We start from the raw sequence: 22895 nt of genomic DNA, 5'->3' as shown, positions 1-22895 counted from the left end.
CTTGCTTGGGCCAAGAAACATGAGCAATGGACATTAGACCGGTGGAAATCTATCCTTTGGTCTGATGTGTCCAAATTTGAGATTTTTGGTTCCAACCGCTGTGTCTTTGTGAGACGCAGAGTAGTTGAACGGATGATCTCTGCATGTGTGGTTCCCACAGTGAAGCATGGAGGAGGTGTGATGGTGCTTTGCTGGTGACACTGTCTGTGACTTATTTAGAATTCAAGGCACACTTAATCAGCATGGCTACCACAGTATTCTGCGGCGATATGCCGTCCCATCTGGTTTGCGCTTAGTGGGACTATCATTTGTTTTTCAACAGGATAATGTCCCAAAACACACCTCCAGGCTGTTTAAGGACTATTTGACCAAGAAGGAAAGTGATGGAGTGCTGCATCAGATGACCTGGCCTCCACAATCACCCGACCTCAACCCAATTGAGATGGTTTGGGATGAGTTGGACGGCAGAGTGAAGGAAAAGCAGCCAACAAGTGCTCAGCATATGTGAAAACTCCTTCAAGACTGTTGGAAAAGCATTGCAGGTAAAGCTGGTTCAGAGAATGCCAAGAGTGTGCAAAGCTATCATCAAGGCAAAGGGTGGCTACTTTGAAGAACCAAACATTTTGATTTGACACTTTTTTTTGGTTACTACATGATTCCATATGTGTTATTTCATCGTTTTGATATCTTCACTATTATTCTACAATGCAGAAAATAGTAAAAATAAAGAAAAACTTTTGACTGGTACTATACATGGGGTACCAGTACTGAGTCGATGTGCAGGGGTAAGAGGAAATTGAGGTAGATACACTGAACAAAACTATAAATACAACATGTAAGGTGTTGGTCCCATGTTTCATGAGCTGAAATAAAATATCCCAGAAATGTTCCAAAAAGCTTATTTCTATCAAATTGTGCGCACAAATTTGTTTACATCCCTGTTAGTGAGCATTTATCCTTTGCCAAGATAATCCATCCACCTGACAGGTGTGGCATATCAAGAAATTGATTAAACAGCATGATCATTACACATGTGGACCTTGTGCTTGGGACAATAAAAGGCCACTCTAAAATGTGCAGTTTGTTCACACAACACAATGCCACAGATGTCTGAAGTTTTGAGGGAGCGTGCAATTGGCATGCTGTCTGCGGGAATGTCCAACAGAGCTGTTGCCAGAGAATTTAATGTTAATTTCTCAACCATAAGCCGTATCCAACGTCATTTTAGAGAATTTGGCAGGACGTCCAACCGGCCTCACAACCAAAGACCACGTGTAACCACGCTAGCCCAGGACCTTCACATACAGCTTCTTCACCTGCAGGATCGATCGCCTGAGACCAGCCACCCAGACAGCTGATGAAACTCTAGGTTTGCACAACCGAAGAATTTCTGCACAAACTGTCAGAAACCGTTTCCGGTTAGCTCATCTGCGTGCTTGTCATCCTCACCAGGGTTTTGACCTGACTGCAGTTCGGCATCGTAACCGACATCAGTGGGCAAATGCTCACCTTTGATGGCCGCTGGAAAAGTGTGCTCTTCATGGATGAATCCTGGTTTTAACATTACCGGGAAGATGACATATGCAAGGCATGGAGTGGGCGAGCGGTTTGCTGATGTCAACGTTGTGAACAGAGTTCGAACACAATTGCATTTTATCAATGGCAATTTGAAGGCCAATTGTGGTGCCATTCATCTGCCTCCATCATCTCATGTTTCAGCATGATACTGCACAGTCCCATGTCGCAAGGATCTGTACACCATTCCTGGAAACTGAAAATGTCCCAGTTCTTCCATGACCTGCATACTCACCAGATGCTCTGGATCGACGTGTACAACAGCGTGTTCCAGTTCGCACAGCCATTGAAGTGGAGTGGGACAATTAACTTTTTGTCCTGAATACAAAATGTTATGTTTGGGGCAAATTCAATACAACTCATTACTGAGTACCACTCTCCAAATGTTCAAGCATAGTGGTGGCAGCATCGTGTTATGAGTATGCTTGTAATCGTTAAGGACTGGGGAGTTTTTCAGGATAAAAAAATAAACTAGATAAGCACAAGCAATATCCTAGAGGAAAACCTGGTCTCCCAGACACTTGGAGATGAATTCACCTTTCAGCAGGACAATAACCTAAAACACAAGGCCAAATGTACACTGGAGTTGCTTACCAAGAAGACGGTGAATGTTCCTGAAAATCTATGGCAAGACCTGAATGTTTTTCTAGCAGTGATTAACAACCCATTTTGAAAGAGCTTGAAGAATTTTGTAAAGAGTAATGGCCAAATGTTGCACAATCCAGGTGTGGAAAGCACTTAGAGACTTACCCAGAAAGACTCACAGCTGTAATCTCTGCTAAAGGTGCTTCTACAAAGTATTGAGTCAGGGGTGTGAATACTTATGTAAATTAGATATTTCTGTATATCATTTTAAATACATTTGCAAAAATGTCTAAACATGTTTTCACTTTCATTATGGGGGTATTGTGTGTAGATGACTGAGATTTTTTTTAATGTAATCCTTTTTGAATTGAGGATGTAACACAACCAAATGTGGAATAAGTCAAGGAGTATGAATACTTTTTGAAGGCACTGTACTGTATGTGTGGGTAGAGTCCAGTGTGTGGGTGTGCATAGTCAAAAAGTGTTAGTACAAAAATGGTCAATGCAGATAGTATACCAAATAGTTATCCAGACTATTTAGTAGTCTTATGGCTTGTGGGTAGAAGTTGTTCAGGAGCCTTTTGGTCCCAGATTTAGTGCTCCGGTACCGTTTGCGGTGCGGTAGCAGAGAGAACAGTCTGACTTGGGTGGCTGGAGTCTGACCATTTTTAGGGCCTTCCTCTGACACCACCTGGTATAGAGGTCCAATTGATTTGTGTCTTATGTAGAGCGTTGTCTACGGTTTAGCAAAAAGTGTCTTGTGATTCAGAGTTGTGTCTGTTTAGCAAAAGAAGTGTCCCGCATTTGCATTTAGTGTGAAAAGGATGAGAAATTACTAACTGTTGTGCAAAAGAGGTTATTGTTTTGGCCATGTGGATCCCAGTTTTCCAGTGTTCAAGCAATCGAGACACTGTAAATGGAGCACTATCTTTTGCTCCCCTTTCTCAATCTTATCTCTAACCCAGATGGACATTGTTACGGTAAACTAATAGTGTATTCTTCTTCCTTTTGCTTCCCCACAATGTATTTGTCACAAATCCTACATTTGTTCGTCTAATCTTGTTGTCCCTTCAAACGTGCAGTGAGACCTAGCAGAACTGTGAGACCTAAAACTGTCATTATATAAATTGAACTTTGTTTGTAAGGAACATACTTCACTTCCTTAATCGGTGAGATTGAGGTCGCAGCCAGTTCAAGCAGTTGGTCTTTTAAAGTGACCGCGTCCCCTTAACCCCTCTGCCACCCCATCTCTAGGTGCTGCTGTCCCTGCGTCTCCTGCTGATGATGAAACCACACGTCCTGGCCCGGGTTAGCCGGGAGGTGGCCTATGGCCTCCATGAGCTGCTTAAGACCAACGCTGCCAACATCCACTGCACAGACGACTGGTTCACCCTTTTCTCTCTAATCGAGTGCATCGGGGCCGGGATCAAACCCCCCGCCTCCTTCAGGGTCACCTCCACTACCCCAGACATCGACACAGGTCAGCCTTTTACTTACTTACACACACCATCACGTGGAATGGTAGGCTACATTGTTGTCCTTAGCTGCTGAGAAAAAAATCTACAAGTTTATGGTCAATTGTATTGACTTTATACAAACAGCTCAGCTGTTATATTACAGGGCACACATCCACACTTTTAAGTGGTGCGTTTTTATGTCTGCTAAACTGTTGTTTTCATGTCCCGTTTCCACCTTTGTTCCAGGTGCCCAGTCGGACAGTGAGCTGTCGTTCCACCACCCCAGTGAGGTGAGTCTGGACCGGGGGTACACCTCTGACTCTGAGGTCTACACGGAGCACGGAAAGTCCAGGATGCCCCGCTCTGTCACTGACGTGGACGTGACCAGCAGCGGATGGCTGGTGGTATGAGCCCCCACCCACACACACTTCCACGTCACGGGCACACGCTTTTCTTTTAAGTGCTCAGACGATCAATTCCAGAGATCGTCATAGCATTGATACTATTTTACGCTGCTTATTGTGGAAGGCCCGAGAGTAATAGTGAAACTCGTGTGTTATTTTGTCATATCAATGTCAGTCAATACTCTCAATGCCTCAACATACGGCACATCTCACACAGTGTGTTTATATTGGCAGGTTGGGAAAGACGACCTGGACATCAGCAAGGTAGCGGCTTCTGGCTCCAAGACCCTGCTAAACCCTCTAGTGAACCAGTACAGCCTGACCCTGGGTCAAGACATGGGTTTCCACGACACCAAGTCTCTCATCAAGTGTGTGGAGTCCCTCTCCTTCATAGTACGCGACGCTGCACACGTCACCCCCGAGAACTTTGAGCTGTGTGTCAAGGCCATCCGGGTGTTTGTGGAGGCCAGCCTAAACGGAGGTATGGCTTTCTGTTGACTGACATATATACTTGTTTGAGGTTCATTTTGTATTCTGTCTTTCCAAAGTGTTTTTAGTTTTTTCATAACAACTAGAAATCTTCCAACAATGAATTCAGCATTGTATTTGCCTTTCTTTCCATCAATGCTGTTTTCCAAGCTAACACATGTCATCAAACTATGCTTGAGTAATTTAAGCTTTGACAGTTTGCTTTTTTTGGGGGTTAGTCTCAAAACCCTTTGGAAAGGGATCCAAAGGCATGCCTATAGAGTGACTAACCTGCTTCCTCCACACCAACCCTCTAATTGAGGACTGTATCACTTCCCTTCTCCCCAGCAACAGCAGTCTGTTAGTGATCTAGATTGATTTGATTTGATCTAGAAAAGACTAAAGTAAAGCCGGGATTACAGTGGAAGGTGGTGCTGGTGCACTCTGCAGGCACTGATAGCCTTTTCATTTCTCCCAGTGCTCCAGGCCCTTAGATACTTGCTGTCAACACGGCTTTACACACTTAATAATAAAGTTTGGTCGATCAAGGACCTCAGTTAAGCACAGCGCTTATCTATATGGAAGCTAATGGAAACCACACAGCCCTGAAACCTGCTATTACTCAAAGTTGATATAGCCTTTTGTTGCCTGGTTTAACATAAAAGGAATGCATTTTTTCCCAAGCGCTAAGTCATACCCGTCAAAATATGACATCTGTAGAAATATAAATTAAGATAATTATTCAGGATATATCTGTAACAATGGCTAAAACTGTCTCTCCATCTCCACTGACCTACAGGCTACAGGACCTATGAGAAGAAGAAGAACCACAAGTACGACTCCCAGAAGTCCCGTGTGAGGAGGAAGCCCCGGGACAAGGAGGGGGCATCCCGCCGCGCCAAGGCCTCCAACCAGAGGCCTTCCCGTTCCCATAGCGACGACGAGGAGGACGAGGGGGTCCCTGCCAGCTACCACACGGTGTCATTACAGGTTAGTCAGGACGTAAGTACCACAGCCCTCTTTCCCTTCTACCTTGGTCTCAGAGCTCAGGGGCTCTGTTCGGTTGGATGAAATGTTCAGAACTATACAACAGACAATCATGTCTGTTCTACACAATATAATTATCTCTCTGAACGTTCTGTAACGTTGTGCCCTCCTGAATAAGCCCCAGGTTTGCTCTCAGGTGTGTGGGGTGGAGGTGGGGTTGCGGGGAAAGGTGGGAATTTTGGGAGATTTCAGCTGTCTTTTCTCTCTCTGCATACTCAATTGAGACTGAGGCTGAGTGACAGACTATGGTTGTCATGGCAATTAAGCAATGTTCTGGCGGTGTTTAATCCTATTCGGTGACGATACCACTATCGCAATATTTTTCCCTTGGCAAAAATTCAAACACAAAGCAGACCAAACTCTTTGGTCTGTTAAAAACCTGCTGTATGTAAAATATTGTAAATGTGACTCTGGATGACAACATAATGATGTTTGTTTCCAACATTAAATCTGCTTTGCGTTTTGTTTCCTTGCCACGGCACTAACAAGTATCGCGATACTGGTATCATCCCGGCCCTATATGAGTGAGTCAAAGTTACGTGATCTGTCAGCAATAATTGCCATCTCTTTTCAGAACTCATTTGGCACGAATCAGGTATTCATGCTCAGACGACTGACACTAATATTAAGCTGCATTTAGACAGGCAGCACAATTCTGATCTTTTTTTCCACTAATTGGTATTTTGACCAATCACCTCAGATCTTTTCACATTATATCGTTTTCAGATCTGATTGGTCAAAGACCAATTGGTGGGAAAAAAGATCATAATTGGGCTGCCTGTCTAAACGCAGCCATAGATATGTAAATATACTGTAGTATGTGTCTTGGAGCCAGCAAGACAATACAGACATTAAGTCATACATTCGTGTTTTAGAATCAAGCTGTGATTAGATTAGCAATGACCACATTGACATGGAGTTCCGTGTTTCCCCCTGGTTCAGCTGTTAGATCTGATGCACACGCTGCATACGAGGGCCTCCGGCATCTACAGCTCCTGGGCAGAGGAGCAGCGCCGCCTGGAGCCTGTAGGGAAGAAGATTGAGGCCGACTCCCAGACACTGTGGACCAGCTGCTGGTGCCCACTGCTCCAAGGTCAGAGACTTTATCCCCATTGCTATCATTATAACCTATTTAAATAAAGGCACCTCTAAACTTTAATAAACACAATTTATCATCGTTTCGTAGTCATTGGAGGAATGTTTTAAGTGTCAATGTGTGTTATTGTGTGAAGCGAAATGCTCATTTCCTGTTTTCGTGGACAAGGTTTTCACATGTTAATATTTTTTTTGCTAATATTGGAACTGATAACTAATATTTGGAGATTCATCTAAATATAAGCTTGAAGGTAAAAAATAACTCCCTAGGTCCCCTTAATTCACTGATGACCCCTGAGAGAATGGACTCAGTGATCTTGTTCTCGTTCCACTATAGCCAGTCTTAGCTCAAGTGTCCATACATTGTGTGAACCCTATAGGGATAGCCTGGCTGTGCTGCGACGCCAGGAGGCTGGTGCGAATGCAGGCCCTGACCTACCTCCAGAGGGCACTGTTGGTCCATGACCTGCAGACACTAGATGCTGTGGAGTGGGAGTCCTGCTTCAACAAGGTGAGAGGAGGATGCTGAACATAATTTTCCACATTCTAGGAGGACCACTGGAAATTGGTGTGCGTATGGGGAATAGTGGGTCACAAGAATGGCTGCTGAATGGTTCCTCTGAAAATAGACGATTCATTAAAAGAGTAGGCACTTGGGGCCAAATCCTAGCTTCTATGGCAAATAAGTATTATGGAAAAATCTCACGTTCTAAAATAAGTGGGAAATACAGTGCCTTCGGAAAGTATTCAAACCCCTTGACTTTGACCCCCCAAAAATTACGTTACAACCTTATTCTAGAATTGATTAAATAAAAAAATTTCCTCAGCAATATACACACAATGCCTCATTAAAGACAAAGCGAAAACAGGTTGTTAGACATTTTTGCAAATGTATATAAATAAAAAAACAAAAAAAGATTATCTGGTCTGATGAAATCAAGATTGAACTCTTTGGCCCGTATTCCAAGCATCACGTCTGGAGGAAACCTGGCACCATCCCTATGGTAAAGCATGGTGGTGGCAGCATTATGCTTTGGGGATGTTTTTCAGAGGCAGGTACTTGGAGACTAGTCTGGATCGAGGCAAAGATGAACGGAGCAAAGTACAGATCCTTGATGAAAACCTGCTCCAGAGCGCTCAGGACCTCAGACTGGGGAGAGGGTTCAAATTCCAACAGGACAACGATCCTAAGCACACAGCCAAGACAACGCAGGATTGGCTTCGGGACAAGTCTCTGAATGTCCTTGAGTGTCCCAGCCAGAGCCTGGACTTGAACCCGATTTGAACATCTCTGGAGAGACCTGAATATAGCTGTGCAGCGAATCTCCCCATCCAACTTGACAGAGCTTGAAAGGATCTGCAGAGAAGAATGTGAGAAACTCCCCAAATAAAGGTGTGCCAACCTTGTAGCGTCATATCCAAGAAAACTCAAGGCTGTAATCGCTGCCAAAGGTGCTTCAACAAAGTACTGAGTAAAAGGTCTGTATACCTAAGTAAATGTCATATTTCAGTTTTTTATCTTTAATACATTTGCAAAAAAATTCTACAACCTGTTTTTGCTTTGTCATTATGGAGTATTGTGTGTAGATTGATGAGGGGGGAAAAAACAATTAAAACAATTTTAGAATATGGCTGTAACGTAACAAAATGTGGAAAAGTAAAGTGGTCTGAATACATTCTGAATGCACTGTAAGTGGTCTGTCTGTCTAATCTGAGCGTTGTCAGTGTTAACTGTGTTTTAAGTACTGTGTACTGTGTGCTCCCAGGTGCTGTTCCCCCTGCTGACCAAGCTTCTGGACAATATTAGCCCTGCAGACGTGTGTGGCATGGAGGAGACCAGGATGAGGGCTTGCACCCTGCTGTCAAAGGTCAGAGTTCAGTCAACACACAACAGGCATCCATTTCAAAGTGTGAAATCTGATATTTTGTCAGACTGTGTTCAGACCACAGGTTTAGACTCTCCTACAACTGTCTGTTGCCTTTGGGGTGTTCTTTTTTGTTGTTGTTGAGAAGTTGCCATAATTTGCTAAATCCTTCTACTGTCTAGCACTTCTCATCTGCCTGAACAGCGATAGTATAATATGCTGTGTGCCTGTCTACCCATGCCATCTCTGCATATCTCACTGTTGCTCTCCATTGCTCTGCTCTCCCCTAGGTGTTCCTGCAGCACCTCTCTCCCCTGTTGTCTCTGTCCACTTTCGCTGCCCTGTGGCTCACCATCCTGGACTTCATGGACAAGTACATGCACGCTGGCTCCAGTGACCTGCTGGTAAGGATGCCTGCTGTTACACAGTAGCGCGTGTCGATTTCAACTCCTATTAGCGCAGGTGCTTCTAATCTGAGTGGTAAACTCAAAGGAGGGCACACAAAAAGAAAGGAAAACAAATACTGGTCTTTAAGTAATAATTCATGTTTATTCCTATACAGCTCATTTCAAGCAGTGTTTTTTCCCATCTATGTGTGTGATTGCATGGCTAATTGGCTGGTTGTTATCACCCCTTCCCCCCAGCTGGAGGCCATCCCAGAGTCTCTGAAGAACATGCTGCTGGTGATGGACACAGCAGGAATCTTCCACAGCGCTGACTCTCGTACGGGATACTCTGACCTGTGGGAGATCACTTGGGAACGCATCGACTGCTTCCTGCCTAACCTCCGGGAGGAGCTCTTCAAACAGACAGTCATACCACAACCAGGTACTGGACCGCAAACCTGCTTCTATTAAGGCCCTGTTTTCTCAGATATATACTCTGCTTTGAGTGTTAACAAGGTAGGTTATCTGGATCTGTATTGGCAGTACAGCATTTACTGCGATGCGGCCTCTGCAGTAGTCAGGGCCTCCATACTTCTTGCGCTTCGCGGAGCATAGCTGTTGTGAAGGAAGTTGTCAAGGAAGTGAGTTGTTTATACAGGACATACCGCCCCCACCTACCGTCAACCAATCATGTCAATGGGGAGCTATATGGAAACCTTACAAAATGTGGGATGCACATGGCGATGCGATACGGAGCTTGATTTGGCCTCTGCAGGCCTACGGAGGCTCCGCGTTTGCATCACACCCTCCGTACGGAGCCTATGGACCGCATTTTCCCGGATCAAGCATAAATCGGATTTTCGAAAACACAGCCTACATGTTTTTCATGATTTATACTTAGTCTTGTTTCAGTGTTCTGCTATATACATCAATGCTAGATCTCTGAAATGTAATGGCTGTATGTGCTCTGTGTCCATAGATCCTGCTCCTAGTCCCCCAGTGGAGCTTGTCCAGCTGGCTGCCCCCTGCCCCCCAGCCTCGCCACCCCCAGCTCAGGCCCCATCTCCTGTGCCAGTGCCAGCTGCCCCCACAGAGCCAAAGACCTCCAGCAGACCAGTGTCGCCCCAAGGTCCCCCACCACCTAGTACCAACGGTAACCATGTTAACGTGGCCAGTCAAAGATGAAATCTGGCCAACGCCAACGATCAATTTAGTCAATGTCAGTTTCATAGCCAACAATCAGTGAATTAATCAATGTCCTCTCTTCTCTTCCAGGAACAGACAGATCATCTCCAGTGCCCCCGTCGACTCCCCCCATGCCCACCCCAGTGAAGATGTCTCCCCAGATCTCTAGCCCACTGATCCAGTCCCCCACAAGTCAGTCCCCCCTCATCCTGCAGCCCCTGGCCTCCCATCTGCAGGTGGGGGGCGTGCCCCCTATGTCCCTCCCCATTATCCTCAACCCCGCCCTCATTGAGGCCAGTTGCCCTGTCCCCCTGCTCCCCGCCCCCCACTGACCATAGTGACACCCCGCAGGTCAAATAGAGCCACCATAGCCCTATGCCTACTCTCACGGGGGGCACTCCATCCCCCACCTGTCCCCTAAACAACATAGCTTTCTCCTTAGGCTCTGCCCCCCTTCACACAGGGGAATAAACCGTCTGTGACACGCAGAGAGAGACCCTGGACATCCATGGTCACCTCTCAGACGACACTAAACAACAGACACATCTAGCTTTGAAGTCTTATCTAACATCCTGGGGCCTGCTGTCCTTCAATATTCACTTATTCGGCAGACATTTTTTGGAACTCCGTCGGGGTCTCAAATTACTTTCGAGAGTTAGATTAGTAGAATACACAAGGTGCAAGTTTGAAAATTGGTTGTGCATTAGCAGTTTTTCTCTTGTTTTGTCAGTCACTCCAATTAGCCATGTCGTCTAACAATTTTTTGATTGGTAAATTAGTCTAGCCAGTTATCTAAACTTGTAGTAATCATGGCCAAATACTGACAGGGCACTTGCCCAGGGGCCCTGACTTCTAGGGGGCCCACCATTTTTTTGATTTTGTTAGTCACTCTCTGCTAAATGACTTAAATGTAAATGTAAATATCATTAACATGGCAAAATGTGTAGAATTGCAGTAAATTGGCTTTAAAACTGCTAAAATGTCTCTCCACCCCATGGAAAAATGGGAAACAATTGCAAGGAAATAAGCTTTAAAACAGCAAAGTCAGTAGAATTGCATGAAATGTATGGCAAAAATGTCTATTCCCCATGGCAAAATGTATAGAACTGCAGTAAACTTGCTTTAAAACTGCTAACATTTTTCTCTACACCCCATGGCAAAATGTTTTCCAGGAAATTACTTTAAAATATATTTTTCTCCACCCTCAAGGGGTGGGGCACAAGAAAAATGGCCCGCTTGGTGGGGGGCCCCCCCAACCAAATCTCGCTTAGGGCCCCCAATAGCTTGAGTATGCCTGTGCTTAACATTAATCTAGAGGTTCTGCCAGGAACAAAATCATAGTGAATAACTTATTTGGGTTTTAGGTACTGCATGTTGTTTACTGAATAGGATGTAAACAGATTAATTTACTCCAGTCAAAGTGTCAGGGCACTGTCTTAAAACAAAAACAGACCTATATCATAACTATTTTATTGGAGGGTCGAAATGTAAGTGTACAGTAATATAAAGCATACATAGTTTCTATATTTCCAGTATAAAATTGTGTCAGAGGTTAGAAATTAGCCTACAAATTGTCACAATCTTGTTTGCAAATTTTTATTACAATGGCCCTAAAACACAAAAGAACAAAGATATGTTTTAAAACGACACTTTACGTACTTAAATACTGTTATACCCAAGCGGGACAAAGGTGTGCATGGTTTGGCTTGGAAAGATGGATTTGAGATGCTGCCATTGCTAACAAGGGCAGCACCTAGAACATTCCGAATGTGACAACTGGTCTGGCCTGGGTGTGTGGTTGGTTCGCTGTGTTCTGTGATGGTGGAACTCTGTACGTGTCAGCTTTTGTCGATCAGGTTAGGAGAGTTTAATAGTAAGGTCTTAATGAGATTATTTAATGGAGTACAATATTGCCTTTTGTCATTTGTATCCGGGTGTGTTTGTCACGTTTGTGTAATAAATGTTTTGTCACATACACCGGATAGGTGCAGTGAAATGTGTTATTTTACAGAGTCCACCATAGTAGTACGGTGCCCCTGGAGCAAATTAGGGTTAAGTGCCTTGCTCAAGGGCATATCGACAGATTTCTCCCCTTGTCAGCTCGGGTATTCGAACCAGCGACCTTTCGGTTACTGGTCCAACACTCTAAGCAACATGATGCATACAGCAATTGTGGCCAGTTAAGACTTCAGTAAGCATATTGTCATATTATATGACGTGAGCAGATTGAGCATAGACCGCAATCAGTAAATCTGAGACAAGCAGATCTTAAATTCAGTTTTCATTTTCAAGAGATGAGATGATTTGGTCCAGATCATCTGCGCAAGTTTCATACGGGACTACAATTACCCCACTTGACTCAGTGAAAGTATATTTGCATTTCACCGTCTGTACATTAAGCTATGGATTGCAGAGGAGTTGGAGCCTTGATCATCTTATCAAACGATACTCGTACCAGACTTCTCACTGCATGTGATGACGGAAGAACAAACAATGGTTTTCAAAAGCCTCAACCACTTAGAACACATCAGGTGTCTATTTTGAAAACCCAACCTTGTGATCGGAGTCAACTTCAGTGCAGCTTATTTCTTGGCCGTTACCCCTATCAGTCTATAGTATTTTTATAGCTATGAATGGGGTGTTGGGGAATTAATACTCTCGTCGAAGCACAGTTGGGAGCAACTACTTCCATGTCAGGTTACATTACTCTCCGAATCCTCTGCCTTATGTCAGAAATCGCATTAGTCTGTGCACAAACACAACACAATGAAGTGGAAGCCCCTCTGTCAGGGGTGTCTTTTTGTAAGTTGTTATGTTAATTTGTTGTACTGCATTGTTAGGTATACCAGGAGCTAATTCTTGAGTGAACAAGAAATTACATGAATATAATGTATATATGAAGAATAGGTCATGTACTTTTTACAATGTGATAAATGTAATGAAACTGGATTGTTGTCTTATTCATGGGTGTTAGTAAATTATGCATTAATCAAGCTGGATCTGTGGTGTAAAACATCTGGATTTTTATTTCAAAGCAGAATGTGAAACACTTTTTTCTTTCTTAGTAAACTAACTGTATCAAACTACAGAGTGATTCTGGCAGAAAAACAACCGTTAAAATTGTCTTTGTACATGGAATGTAAAAACAATATCAGTAAATAAGGGATACGAATGACAAGCCATGGGGATTATTAATTTAATCTAGTCTAAAAATAATGCAATCCCGTAAAAGGAAGACGGTAACATAAATGCATACAGTACTTCACTCACAAAAAAATATGTTTTAACACCTTCCGAGGGCTACCCGATGTCGTCAAAAACACCTACTTACAGCATCTTCCATCACACTATACCAGCTGCAAAAACAAAGATCCATCTGAAATACAACTGCAACCGTTAAAAAACACCCCCAAATCGAGCATCTCTTTATCTCATCTTCACTTGGCATCCAGCTTGGCCATTTCCTGAAGGTATATTCCGATGCTCTCGCTGTCAAACAGTACAAAGTAAATGTTTTTCAGGGAAGAGGTCGTTGCGGAGACAAAATGGTTGGAGATTGCCTTGAGGATCAGCTGGGCGGCTGTTTGCTTTGGGAATCCATTCCTAGAACCAGGAGAGATGCACAGATGTGGGCTTAATTTCAATTAGTCTTTCTGCGATTCCTATCTCCTTGCTGCATCCTGAACCTTTTTTGAGTATAAGGTTCAAGGTCCCTCCCTGGACCTTTTTCTCAAATGTGTTTTTTTTATTTTATTTTTTATAAATTTTACCCCCTTTTCTCCCCAATTTTTCGTGGTATCCAATCGCTAGTAATTACTATCTTGTCTCATCGCTACAACTCCCGTACGGGCTCGGGAGAGACGAAGGTCGAAAGCCATGCGTCCTCCGAAGCACAACCCAACCAAGCCGCACTGCTTCTTAACACAGCGCGCCTCCAACCCGGAAGCCAGCCGCACCAATGTGTCGGAGGAAACACCGTGCACCTGGCCCCCTCGGTTAGCGCGCACTGCGCCCGGCCCGCCACAGGAGTCGCTGGAGCGCGATGAGACAAGGATATCCCTACCGGCCAAACCCTCCCTAACCCGGACGACGCTAGGCCAATTGTGCGTCGCCCCACGGACCTCCCGGTCGCGGCCGGCTGCGACAGAGCCTGGGCGCGACCCCAGAGACTCTGGTGGCGCAGCTAACGCTGCGATGCAGTACCCTAGACCACTGCGCCACCCGGGAGGCCCAATCAAATGTGTTTTAAGAAGGAATCGAGGAAAGATAAATTGAGAGCCCTAGTTCAGACTGCTGAGGCCCCTTTTTTTATTACTGGAATCCAAACTTATGAATTGTACCTTTAAAATAACATTGTTATTGTTACTCAGCAGGTTACCATCCAACCATTTTTGTGAGTCAAGTGCCTGTCTGATAAACTCACTACAGGCCTGATGGAAACGGTCAAATTGTCTGTAAATTTCCTAACTGTCGACAAAACAAAATACGCTACACAAAGGTGGATATTTTGGGGGGCTGTGATACGATTATGCAACAAATTCCGGTGGAAACAATTTATTGTGCAATATTTAGAATAACCATGTCGAGGTAAATTTGCAGTCACGTGATATGTTGTGTGGTTCTCCCACTTCAACTTGAAAAAGCATGCCGATTAGGCTACAGATTAAATAAATTATGATAAACTTCACAGGTTGGTGAAAGTGCATGATAAGCTTAATGCTAGTTTTCAATAGATATCAAGGGTTCTTATTTTATGCTGGTGACATGATTGGTGCTTGCCTGCCAATCGACAAATAAATACAATCTCTCTCTTATCCATAATTTCATCATGTAGGCATACCCTCTGCACTGTATCGGCGAGCTGTTGGCTAGAGCACATGCCGAGACCAGAGTGGGCACATTTGCTGTTTAAAGCAGACTTTGTGCCCAAACCATCGACCTTAAAAACAAATAGAATTTCAGTTTTTTTATTCCGTAAATAAAAAAGTTACGTGTGTTCACAAGAAGCCAGTTTGATAGAAAAGCACCGCTGCTGGTAATACATATGTTAGATCTGAATAGGCTACAGCAGGCTATATGTAGCGTATAGCTGCATTTCAGATACACTTGTGTGTCATAATGGAGACCAACATCTAGCTTGTTACTAAGCTATACAAAACGACGGTTGTTGATGTGTATGGCTGCATTTTTAAACATTTTGAATGTTGCAGTACTAGGACATTTATTCTGTCTGGTGCTTTAGCGTTTGAGCAAGCAAGAAAGATCTGCGGGTTTTCAGTGAATGTATGTAAATCACGAGGCTCATTTGAATTTGACAGTGATCAAATCAAGATATGGCATCTGTATGGGCATATTCTTTTGTGTGAATTAGAATATTCGCTTGAATATCGTTCGACAAATTGATGGAAACCTAGCTACTGGTATAGATTTAAACAACATACTGGCTGTATTTCTGTATTTTGAATGTCATATCTAACAACAATGGACTAATGAAACAAATACCAAAAGATAGTTTTTGGGTGGAATTTTCCTTTTAAAGCTGTAGTTGAGTAGTCTCACCGGCCAGCAGGAAGTGAGGGGAAGGCCACAGACTTCAGTTTCTTCTCCTCTGCAGCAGAGAGGCAGGCCTTGACAGTCTTCTCCAGCTGGTCCTCACACTTCTCCGAGCCCCACTGAGGGATGTTACAGTGGATGACGAAACGAGCTGGCATCCCACTGGCCTGACTCACCGCAACTACAGGAGGAAAACGCACACACACACTGACGTTTCACTCTTCACGTGTAGGTTTAAATGTAGCATTGACAGTGTACTGTAAGGTTGGTTTTGAAGTGAGGTGAGACAATGTGTTTCAATCAACTGGATTATGCTACATTTGGGTATTTGGATAAGCACATTCAGTAATTGCATCCTTTTAACCATACAAAAGCAAACCCTTTCATCCAGCAGATTTGACATTAGTTTGGGTGTCCGTGTCTCCATACCTGATGCTACCTCCAGAGGTCCCTGTGCTTTCCTCAGTTCTTTCACTGCCTCCAAGAAGTCCCGCCCACCTGCCTTCTCCAGGGCATTGCCTGCAGACCACAGCACACAACAGGTAAGAAAGAGTCAAAAGTATAATGGGCTGTGAAGCTTTCGCGATTCTAAGATGAAAAGACGAGCAGGTCTGGCATCCTCACCCACTCCCTCTTTGAGGTCCATCTCGGCATTTGTGGGGTTGATGATTCCCTCCACCTTGATCGTTCCAATCTTGCTAATTTCACTCTCTGTTAGTGAAAGCTGTTTAAGGGGATATAGAGTTGAAGTTATGACAAAGTTACTAAGAAACTTAATGCATACGTGTCATGACCAAGGTGTATTTGGACACCTGCTCATCAAACATCGCATTCCAAAATCATGGGCATCAATATGGAGTTGGTCCCCCCTTTGCTGCTATAACAGCCTCCACTCTTCTGGGAAGGCTTTCCACTAGATATTGGAACATTGCTGCAGTGACTTGCTTCCATTGAGCCACAAGAGCATTAATGAGGTCGGCAGTGATGTTGGGCGATTAGGCCTGGCTCGCAGTCGTGTTCCAATTCATCCCAAAGGTGTTCGATGGGGTTGAGGCTCTGTGCAGGCCACTCAAATTCTTCCACACCAATCTCGACAAACCATTTCTGTATGGACCTTGCTATTCTGTAGCGTTAAGATTTCCCTTCACTGGAACTAAGGGGCCTAGCCCAACCCATAAAAAACGCCCCCAGAACATTATTCCACCTGCACCAAACTTTACAGTTGGCACTATGCATTCGTGCAGGTAGCGTTCCCCCGGCATCCGCCAAAATCAGATTCGTCCTTCGGACTGCCAGATGGTGAAGTGTGATTGATTCATTACATTACTCCAAAGAACACGTTTCCACTGCTCCAGAGTCCAATGGCGGCAAGCTTTACACCACTCCAGCTGACGCTTGACATTGCGCATGGTGATTTTAGGCTTGTGTGAAGCTGTTCAGCCATGGAAACCCATTTCATGAAGCTCCCGACGAACAGTTCTTGTGCTGACGTTGCTTCCAGAGGCAGTTTGGAACTCTGTAGTGAGTGTTGCAACCGAGGACAGACGATTTGGCCTACCACTTCGTGGCTGAGCCATTGTTGCCCCTAGACGTTTCCACTTCACAATAACAGCACTTACAGTTGACCGGGGCAGCTCTAGCAGGGCAGACATTTGATGAACTGACTTGTTGGAAAGGTAGCATCCTATGACAGTGCCATGTTGAAAGTCACTGAGCTCTTCAGTACGGGCCATTCTACTGTCAATGTTTGTCTATGGAGATTGCATGGCTGTGTGCTCGATTTTATACACCTGTCAGCAATGGATGTGGCTGAAATATCAGAATCCACTAATTTAAAGGGGTGTCCACATTATATATATAAAAGTATCTTTACAATAGGTGTCACAGAATGACAGTTTTGTCATAACTGACATGACATGATACCTTTTGTCCAAGGAACAGGCTTTTCGCTGAGAGGATAGTGAATCCATCACCTGGTCCATCTTCCACTGTTGAGTTGGCTACGACAGCTTCTTTGTCGTTTTCTGTGCTCTTCTTATCATGGAATCAATGAAAAACAGAACACATTCATGCTTCTTATAACACTATAACAAACACATTGACAAATATTGAGATGTTTGCCATCATTCACAAAGCCCATTCATGTGTACTGACCCTTGGCTTGCGGCCTGGTTTGCCTTTGCCTTTTTTGGTGGTGGGTTTCTTGATGCTCTTGACGCGTTCCGCCCTCTTCTCTGGCACGGTCACCTGAGTGTCCACTTTCACTCGGCTGCCCCTTTTCTTGGACAATAGTTCCGGGTGGATACGAGGCAGGACCCCTCCGTTTGATATGGTCACCCCTCGGAGAAGCTGAGAGGCCAAAGAACAGGTGAATTAGTTTACTTTTCAATAGGTATTCAGTCTATCATTGGTCAATTTCTTTGCTCTGAACAAATACTTTACTAGTCAAGTGGTAAAAAAATCCTGCCGAATTGATAAAGAACAGTGTCTATTAAGTGGAATTAGTTTAAGTCCAAACCTAAACCCCAATTGAGATTTTGTGGCAGGACTTGAAGAGAGCAGTTCATGCTTGAAAACCCACAAATGTCACCAAGTTAAAGCAGTTCTGCATGCAAGAGTGAGCCAAAATTCCTCTACAGTGACGTGAGACTGATCAACAACTACAGGAAGCATTTGGTTGCAGTCATTGCAGCTAAAGGTGGCACAACCAGTTATTGATTGTTGGATGTTTATTAAATAAATAAAATAAGTATACATTTTCCCGGTTATTTGTAAACTAAGGTTCCCTTGATCTAATAATATTAGGTTTTGGTTGAAGATCTGATAACAGTCAGTATCAAGAATTTGCAAAAAATTGAGAAAATCAGAAAGGGGGCAAATACTTTTTCACAGCACTGTATGTCTTGTCAGGATATCGGGCCTCAATAAAATATTTTTCCACTTGGGGTTAACCACGAAGCGGTGGCAGTTCATGCCTGATGCCATATGGCGTCATCTGTACCTTCCTGAACCCTTAAGACAAAGGGACACCCTTCATCATAGTTTCATGGATCCCTATTGGGAAATATACTGCAATATTATATAGTGTAATGATGATGCAATGAAGTGGAGCGACAAACACTGACATGTCCTAAATGTTTGTCTATTTTAATGGGAATAATACTGTACCTGGTTGAGCTCCTCGTCGTTGGCTACAGCCAGTTTAATGTGCCGAGGAGTTATTCTGCCTTTTTTGTTGTCCCTTGCTGCATTTCCTGCCAACTCCAAAATCTCAGCTAAACAAATAAATGAATGTCATTAGAAAATCTTCAGACACAAATTATAAAGTATCAGTTATATACTGAACAAAAATACAGTGCATTCAGAAAGTATTCAGACCCCTTGACTTTTTCCACATTTTGTTACGTTACAGCCTTATTCTAAAATGGATTCAATTGTTGTTTTCTCATCAAGGCGCACCTGTGTAATGATCATGCTGTTTAATCAGCTTCTTGATATGCCACACCTGTCAGGTGGATGAATGATCTTGGCTAAAGGAGAAATGCTCACTAACAAGGATGTAAACAAATTTGTGAACAAAATTTGAGCGAAATAAGCTTTTTGTGCATATGGGACATTTCTGGGATGTTTTATTTCAGCTCATGAAACATGGGACCAACACTTTACATGTTGCATTTATATTTTTATTCAGTATATATTTTAGATACCATTTTTCCTGTTATATTGGACACACAACTGAATTGAATAAAGATGTGTGTGTGTTTTCACTCAGGTGAGACAACAACCTGCCAGGTACTCTATGACGGCTGCCATGTAGACGGGTGCCCCCATGCCGATGCGGTACTTGTGGGTCCCTGTGCGTAGATACCTCATCATCCTCCCCACAGGAAAGATGACCCCTGCTCTGGCAGAGCGGGACAGTTTGGTGCTCTTCTTCTTCCCTCCTCGGGCTGACATCTTGCCTCAGCTACGTCTACCTGGGAGGACAATAGTCCATTTACCATGGTTAGTGTTAAGGATGGAGATTGAAACTATGTTATGGGTCACTTGTACTGTACAGGCAACGATGAACCAATTGAAGTACACTACAGCAATGTGCAAAACTGTTTTTATAATTACCACCTGTTTTTTTTGCCCAAAGGAATTTTATAACGACTCAATTTACGCCTCCAAAAGCTTGCAATGTGCCACGTTGAAGCTTCCATACATTGACTAGATGCTGGTGTGTACATGTAGCATAACCAAGTCTGAGCGTGAAAAGTTGGAACTTGTCAGCAGGCTATTTGACCACTCATTATTTAAACTGATAACACATGCATTAACAGATCTGTGCAGATCTGTAAACTTGAGAAACAAAGATTGAGATTCCAGGTTGAGAAGGTGCCTTTCAGGAGCATCATATCGTCCTCATGTAGGCCTACAGTTTGCAAAGCTGATAAGATCAGAGACTGACTAAAACTAGCAAAGCACACTAACAGATATCATTGGAGGACAATTCCAAAATACGATGGAATAAGAGGCCTACAATATTTAAAAAATAAATTGCGCGCCATATAGGATTATTTGATTAACGTATTTTTATTTATCATTTGTAAATACTTAATATTTGTATAGTATTTAGTCTGCTTTTCAAGGTAAAGATAGTAAGGGTAGCCAACGTACTTTCCCAAAGGTAACTATGTAAACAAACTCAATAATACCGTACAGAAAAAGGCCGCGGTGGCCTAGACTCCAGTTTTGGAAATGGCATTTGCAATCTGAGACCAGACATATATTCTTTCGAATGCATTGATTTGTGCATCTTGAATGCTTTTTGGATTCAGGATTGCTCACATGCACATGAAAAATATAAGAACAAAAGATCATGCCACCTAGTATAATAGCTTACAATAGGCTACTCGACGAACAGTAATTTAATTAATGCTTTTTTTTGTCAAATATGACGTCTTAAACGTAACTACAGATCCTAAACGACATAGCAATTTTAAATGTACAAAAATCCATGAATATGACAAATGTTTATACATATACGCCCCATTATGCAGGAATAAAAATAACCCCTTGAAACGTTTTTCTTCTGACCGGCTCCTCCTATCGCAACAGGATTATGCACACCTAACTAACTATCTATCTAATCAATGGCCTTGCTTTAAGTTGGTTGCCTATCCACTAGACATCCGCGGCTGTTCTCAAATAGAAATGTCTGGTACATCGGGCCATAACCTTTCTTGTAATTATGTTCCTCCCATGCTACAGCGCAACCCCCATTTTGTTTTCAATCCATTGGATGTGTAATCTCATCAGACATGGTCGGAAAGGAACGTTCTTTCGAAGACGCAGCTCGCCACAAAACGCAATAAACCGGATATGCGCGAGAGTGAAATTATCCAAGTTTGATACCTGTTTGTCCTCCTTTACACGAATCGATGCAGGCCTGATCTTCTCTTTCACAAGTCTCAGAAGAATGGCTGTATTCGCTGTCCTTATGCGGATCCTGTTAATAAAACTACAACCACCGTACGTACATAGGCTACATAGGGGGCTGGCTCTACTACTACTGATGCTGCAAAGGGGAAAAATTCAGTCCGGGGAAAATAGAATGAAAACGCCCCCTTAACATGGCTTGAAGGGGAGAAGAATGTTGGTTGAATATATACGACTGAATTTGGCCTTGTATGCCTATAGAGCAGTTTGTAAAATGTGTAAATGATAAATTCTGAATACATATACACACTCAGTGGCCAGTTTATTAGGTACACCAATCTAGTACCGGGCCTCCAGAACAGCCTGAATTCTTCAGATATGGATTCTGCAAGGTGTGGTGTTCAAACGTTGTTCAATTGGTATCAAGGGACCTAATGAGATCCAGGGAAACATTCCCCATATCATTACACCACCAGCAGCTTGTACCGTTGACACCAGCAGGATGGGGCCATGGACTAATGCAGCTTACACCAAATCCTGATTCTGCCATTGGCATGAAGCAACAGGACCAGGATTTCTTACGACCAGGTGATGTTTTTACACTCCTCAATTGTCCAGTGTTGGTGATCACGTGCCCACTGGAGCCGCTTCTTCTTATTTTTTAGATGATATGAGTGGAACCCGGTGTAGTCGTCTGCTGCAATAGCCCATCCATGGCAAGGACCAACATGTTGTGCGTTCCGAGATGCCGTTCTGCACACCACTATTGTACTGCACCGTTATATGCCTGTTTGTGTCCTGAATGTTAATTTGCACGATTCTTGCCATTCTTCTTCGACCTCTCTCATTTGGCTCCCGAGTGGCGCATTGGTCTAAGTCACTGCATCTCTGTGCAAGAGGCGTCACTGCAGTACCTGGTTCAAATCCAGGCTGCATCACATCTGACTGTGATTGGGAGTCCCATAGGGTGGTGCACAATTGGCCCAGCATCGTCCGGGTTTGGCTGTCATTGTAAATAAGAATTTGTTCTTAACTGACTTGCCTAGTTAAATAAAGGTTAAAGAATTTTTTTGAAGTTTATTTTTTTTTAAAACAAGCTGTTTTTGCCCACAGGACCTCCACTGGCTCTTTTTTTTGTTTGTTGCACTATTCTCTGTAAACCATAGACACTGTCGTGGGTGAAAGCCCAGTGTATTAAAAATAAAAAAACAGAAATGCCTTATTTACATAAGTATTCCGACCCTTTGCTATGAGACTCAGGTGCATCCTGTTTCCATTGATCATCCTTGATGTTTCTACAACTTGATTGGAGTCCACCTGTGGTATATTCAATTGATTGGACATGATTTGGAAAGTCACACACCTGTCTATATAAGGTCCCACAATTGACAGTGCATGTCAGAGCCAAAACCAAGCCATGAGGTCGAAAGAATTGTCCGTAGAGCTCCGAGACAGGATTGTGTCGAGGCACAGATCTGGGGAAGGGTACCAAAAAAATTCTGCAGCATTGAAGGTCCCGAAGAACACAGTGGCCTCCATCATTCTTAAATAGAATAAGTTTGGAACCACCAAGAATTTTCCAAGAGCTGTCCGCCCGACCAAACTGAGCAATCGGGCGGGAAGGTTCTTGGTCAGGGAGGTGACCAAGAACCCTATGGTCACTCTGACAGAGCTCTGTGGAGATGGGAGAAACTTCCAGAAGGAAAACCATCTCTGCAGCACTCCACCAATCGGGCCGTTATGGTAGAGTGACCAGACGGAAGTCACTCCTCAGTAAAAGGCACATGACAGCCCGCTTGGAGTTTGCCAAAAGACACCTGAAGACTCAGACCATGAGAAACAAGATTCTCT

General features: G+C 43.6%; 2 protein-coding genes across 5 annotated transcripts in view; one reads left to right on the top strand and one right to left on the bottom strand.

Moving 5' to 3' along the window:
- LOC120046539 (Golgi-specific brefeldin A-resistance guanine nucleotide exchange factor 1-like) overlaps positions 1–13064 on the top strand; it is a 137273-nt gene extending 124209 nt beyond the window's left edge. For 2 of the 3 annotated variants that reach the window (XM_038991865.1, XM_038991864.1), the window contains exons 30-40: positions 3415–3640; positions 3864–4021; positions 4256–4502; positions 5289–5491; positions 6479–6629; positions 7012–7142; positions 8398–8499; positions 8787–8900; positions 9141–9324; positions 9862–10035; positions 10158–13064. In XM_038991865.1, the coding sequence (XP_038847793.1) occupies positions 3415–3640; positions 3864–4021; positions 4256–4502; positions 5289–5491; positions 6479–6629; positions 7012–7142; positions 8398–8499; positions 8787–8900; positions 9141–9324; positions 9862–10035; positions 10158–10399 (1932 nt within the window). In that variant the 3' untranslated portion in view covers positions 10400–13064. The remainder of the gene's footprint in view (positions 1–3414; positions 3641–3863; positions 4022–4255; positions 4503–5288; positions 5492–6478; positions 6630–7011; positions 7143–8397; positions 8500–8786; positions 8901–9140; positions 9325–9861; positions 10036–10157) is intronic. The other variant, XM_038991866.1, reaches the window with a different exon arrangement.
- Positions 13065–13068: 4 nt separating this feature from the next.
- On the bottom strand, positions 13069–21154 carry LOC120046541 (core histone macro-H2A.2-like). 2 transcript variants are annotated; one of them, XM_038991868.1, is made up of 9 exons: positions 21021–21154; positions 19406–19597; positions 18789–18895; positions 17775–17969; positions 17544–17651; positions 16245–16344; positions 16050–16139; positions 15627–15801; positions 13069–13670 (listed from the first exon to the last, which is right to left on the bottom strand). In XM_038991868.1, the coding sequence occupies exons 2-9, from the start codon at positions 19575–19577 to the stop codon at positions 13505–13507; spliced, it is 1113 nt and encodes a 370-aa protein (XP_038847796.1). In that variant the 5' UTR covers positions 19578–19597; positions 21021–21154; the 3' UTR covers positions 13069–13504. The 2 variants fall into 2 exon arrangements, with proteins under 2 accessions (XP_038847796.1, XP_038847795.1); XM_038991867.1 differs by having other exon boundaries at positions 17544–17654; positions 21021–21153.
- Positions 21155–22895: the final 1741 nt, after the last annotated feature.

Source organism: Salvelinus namaycush, chromosome 4 (assembly GCF_016432855.1).
Source record: "Salvelinus namaycush isolate Seneca chromosome 4, SaNama_1.0, whole genome shotgun sequence".
In the NCBI taxonomy this organism is placed as follows: Eukaryota; Metazoa; Chordata; class Actinopteri; order Salmoniformes; family Salmonidae; genus Salvelinus; species Salvelinus namaycush.
Note: the sequence above shows the minus strand (reverse complement) of the source record. Positions and strands in the feature narration are given on the sequence as shown.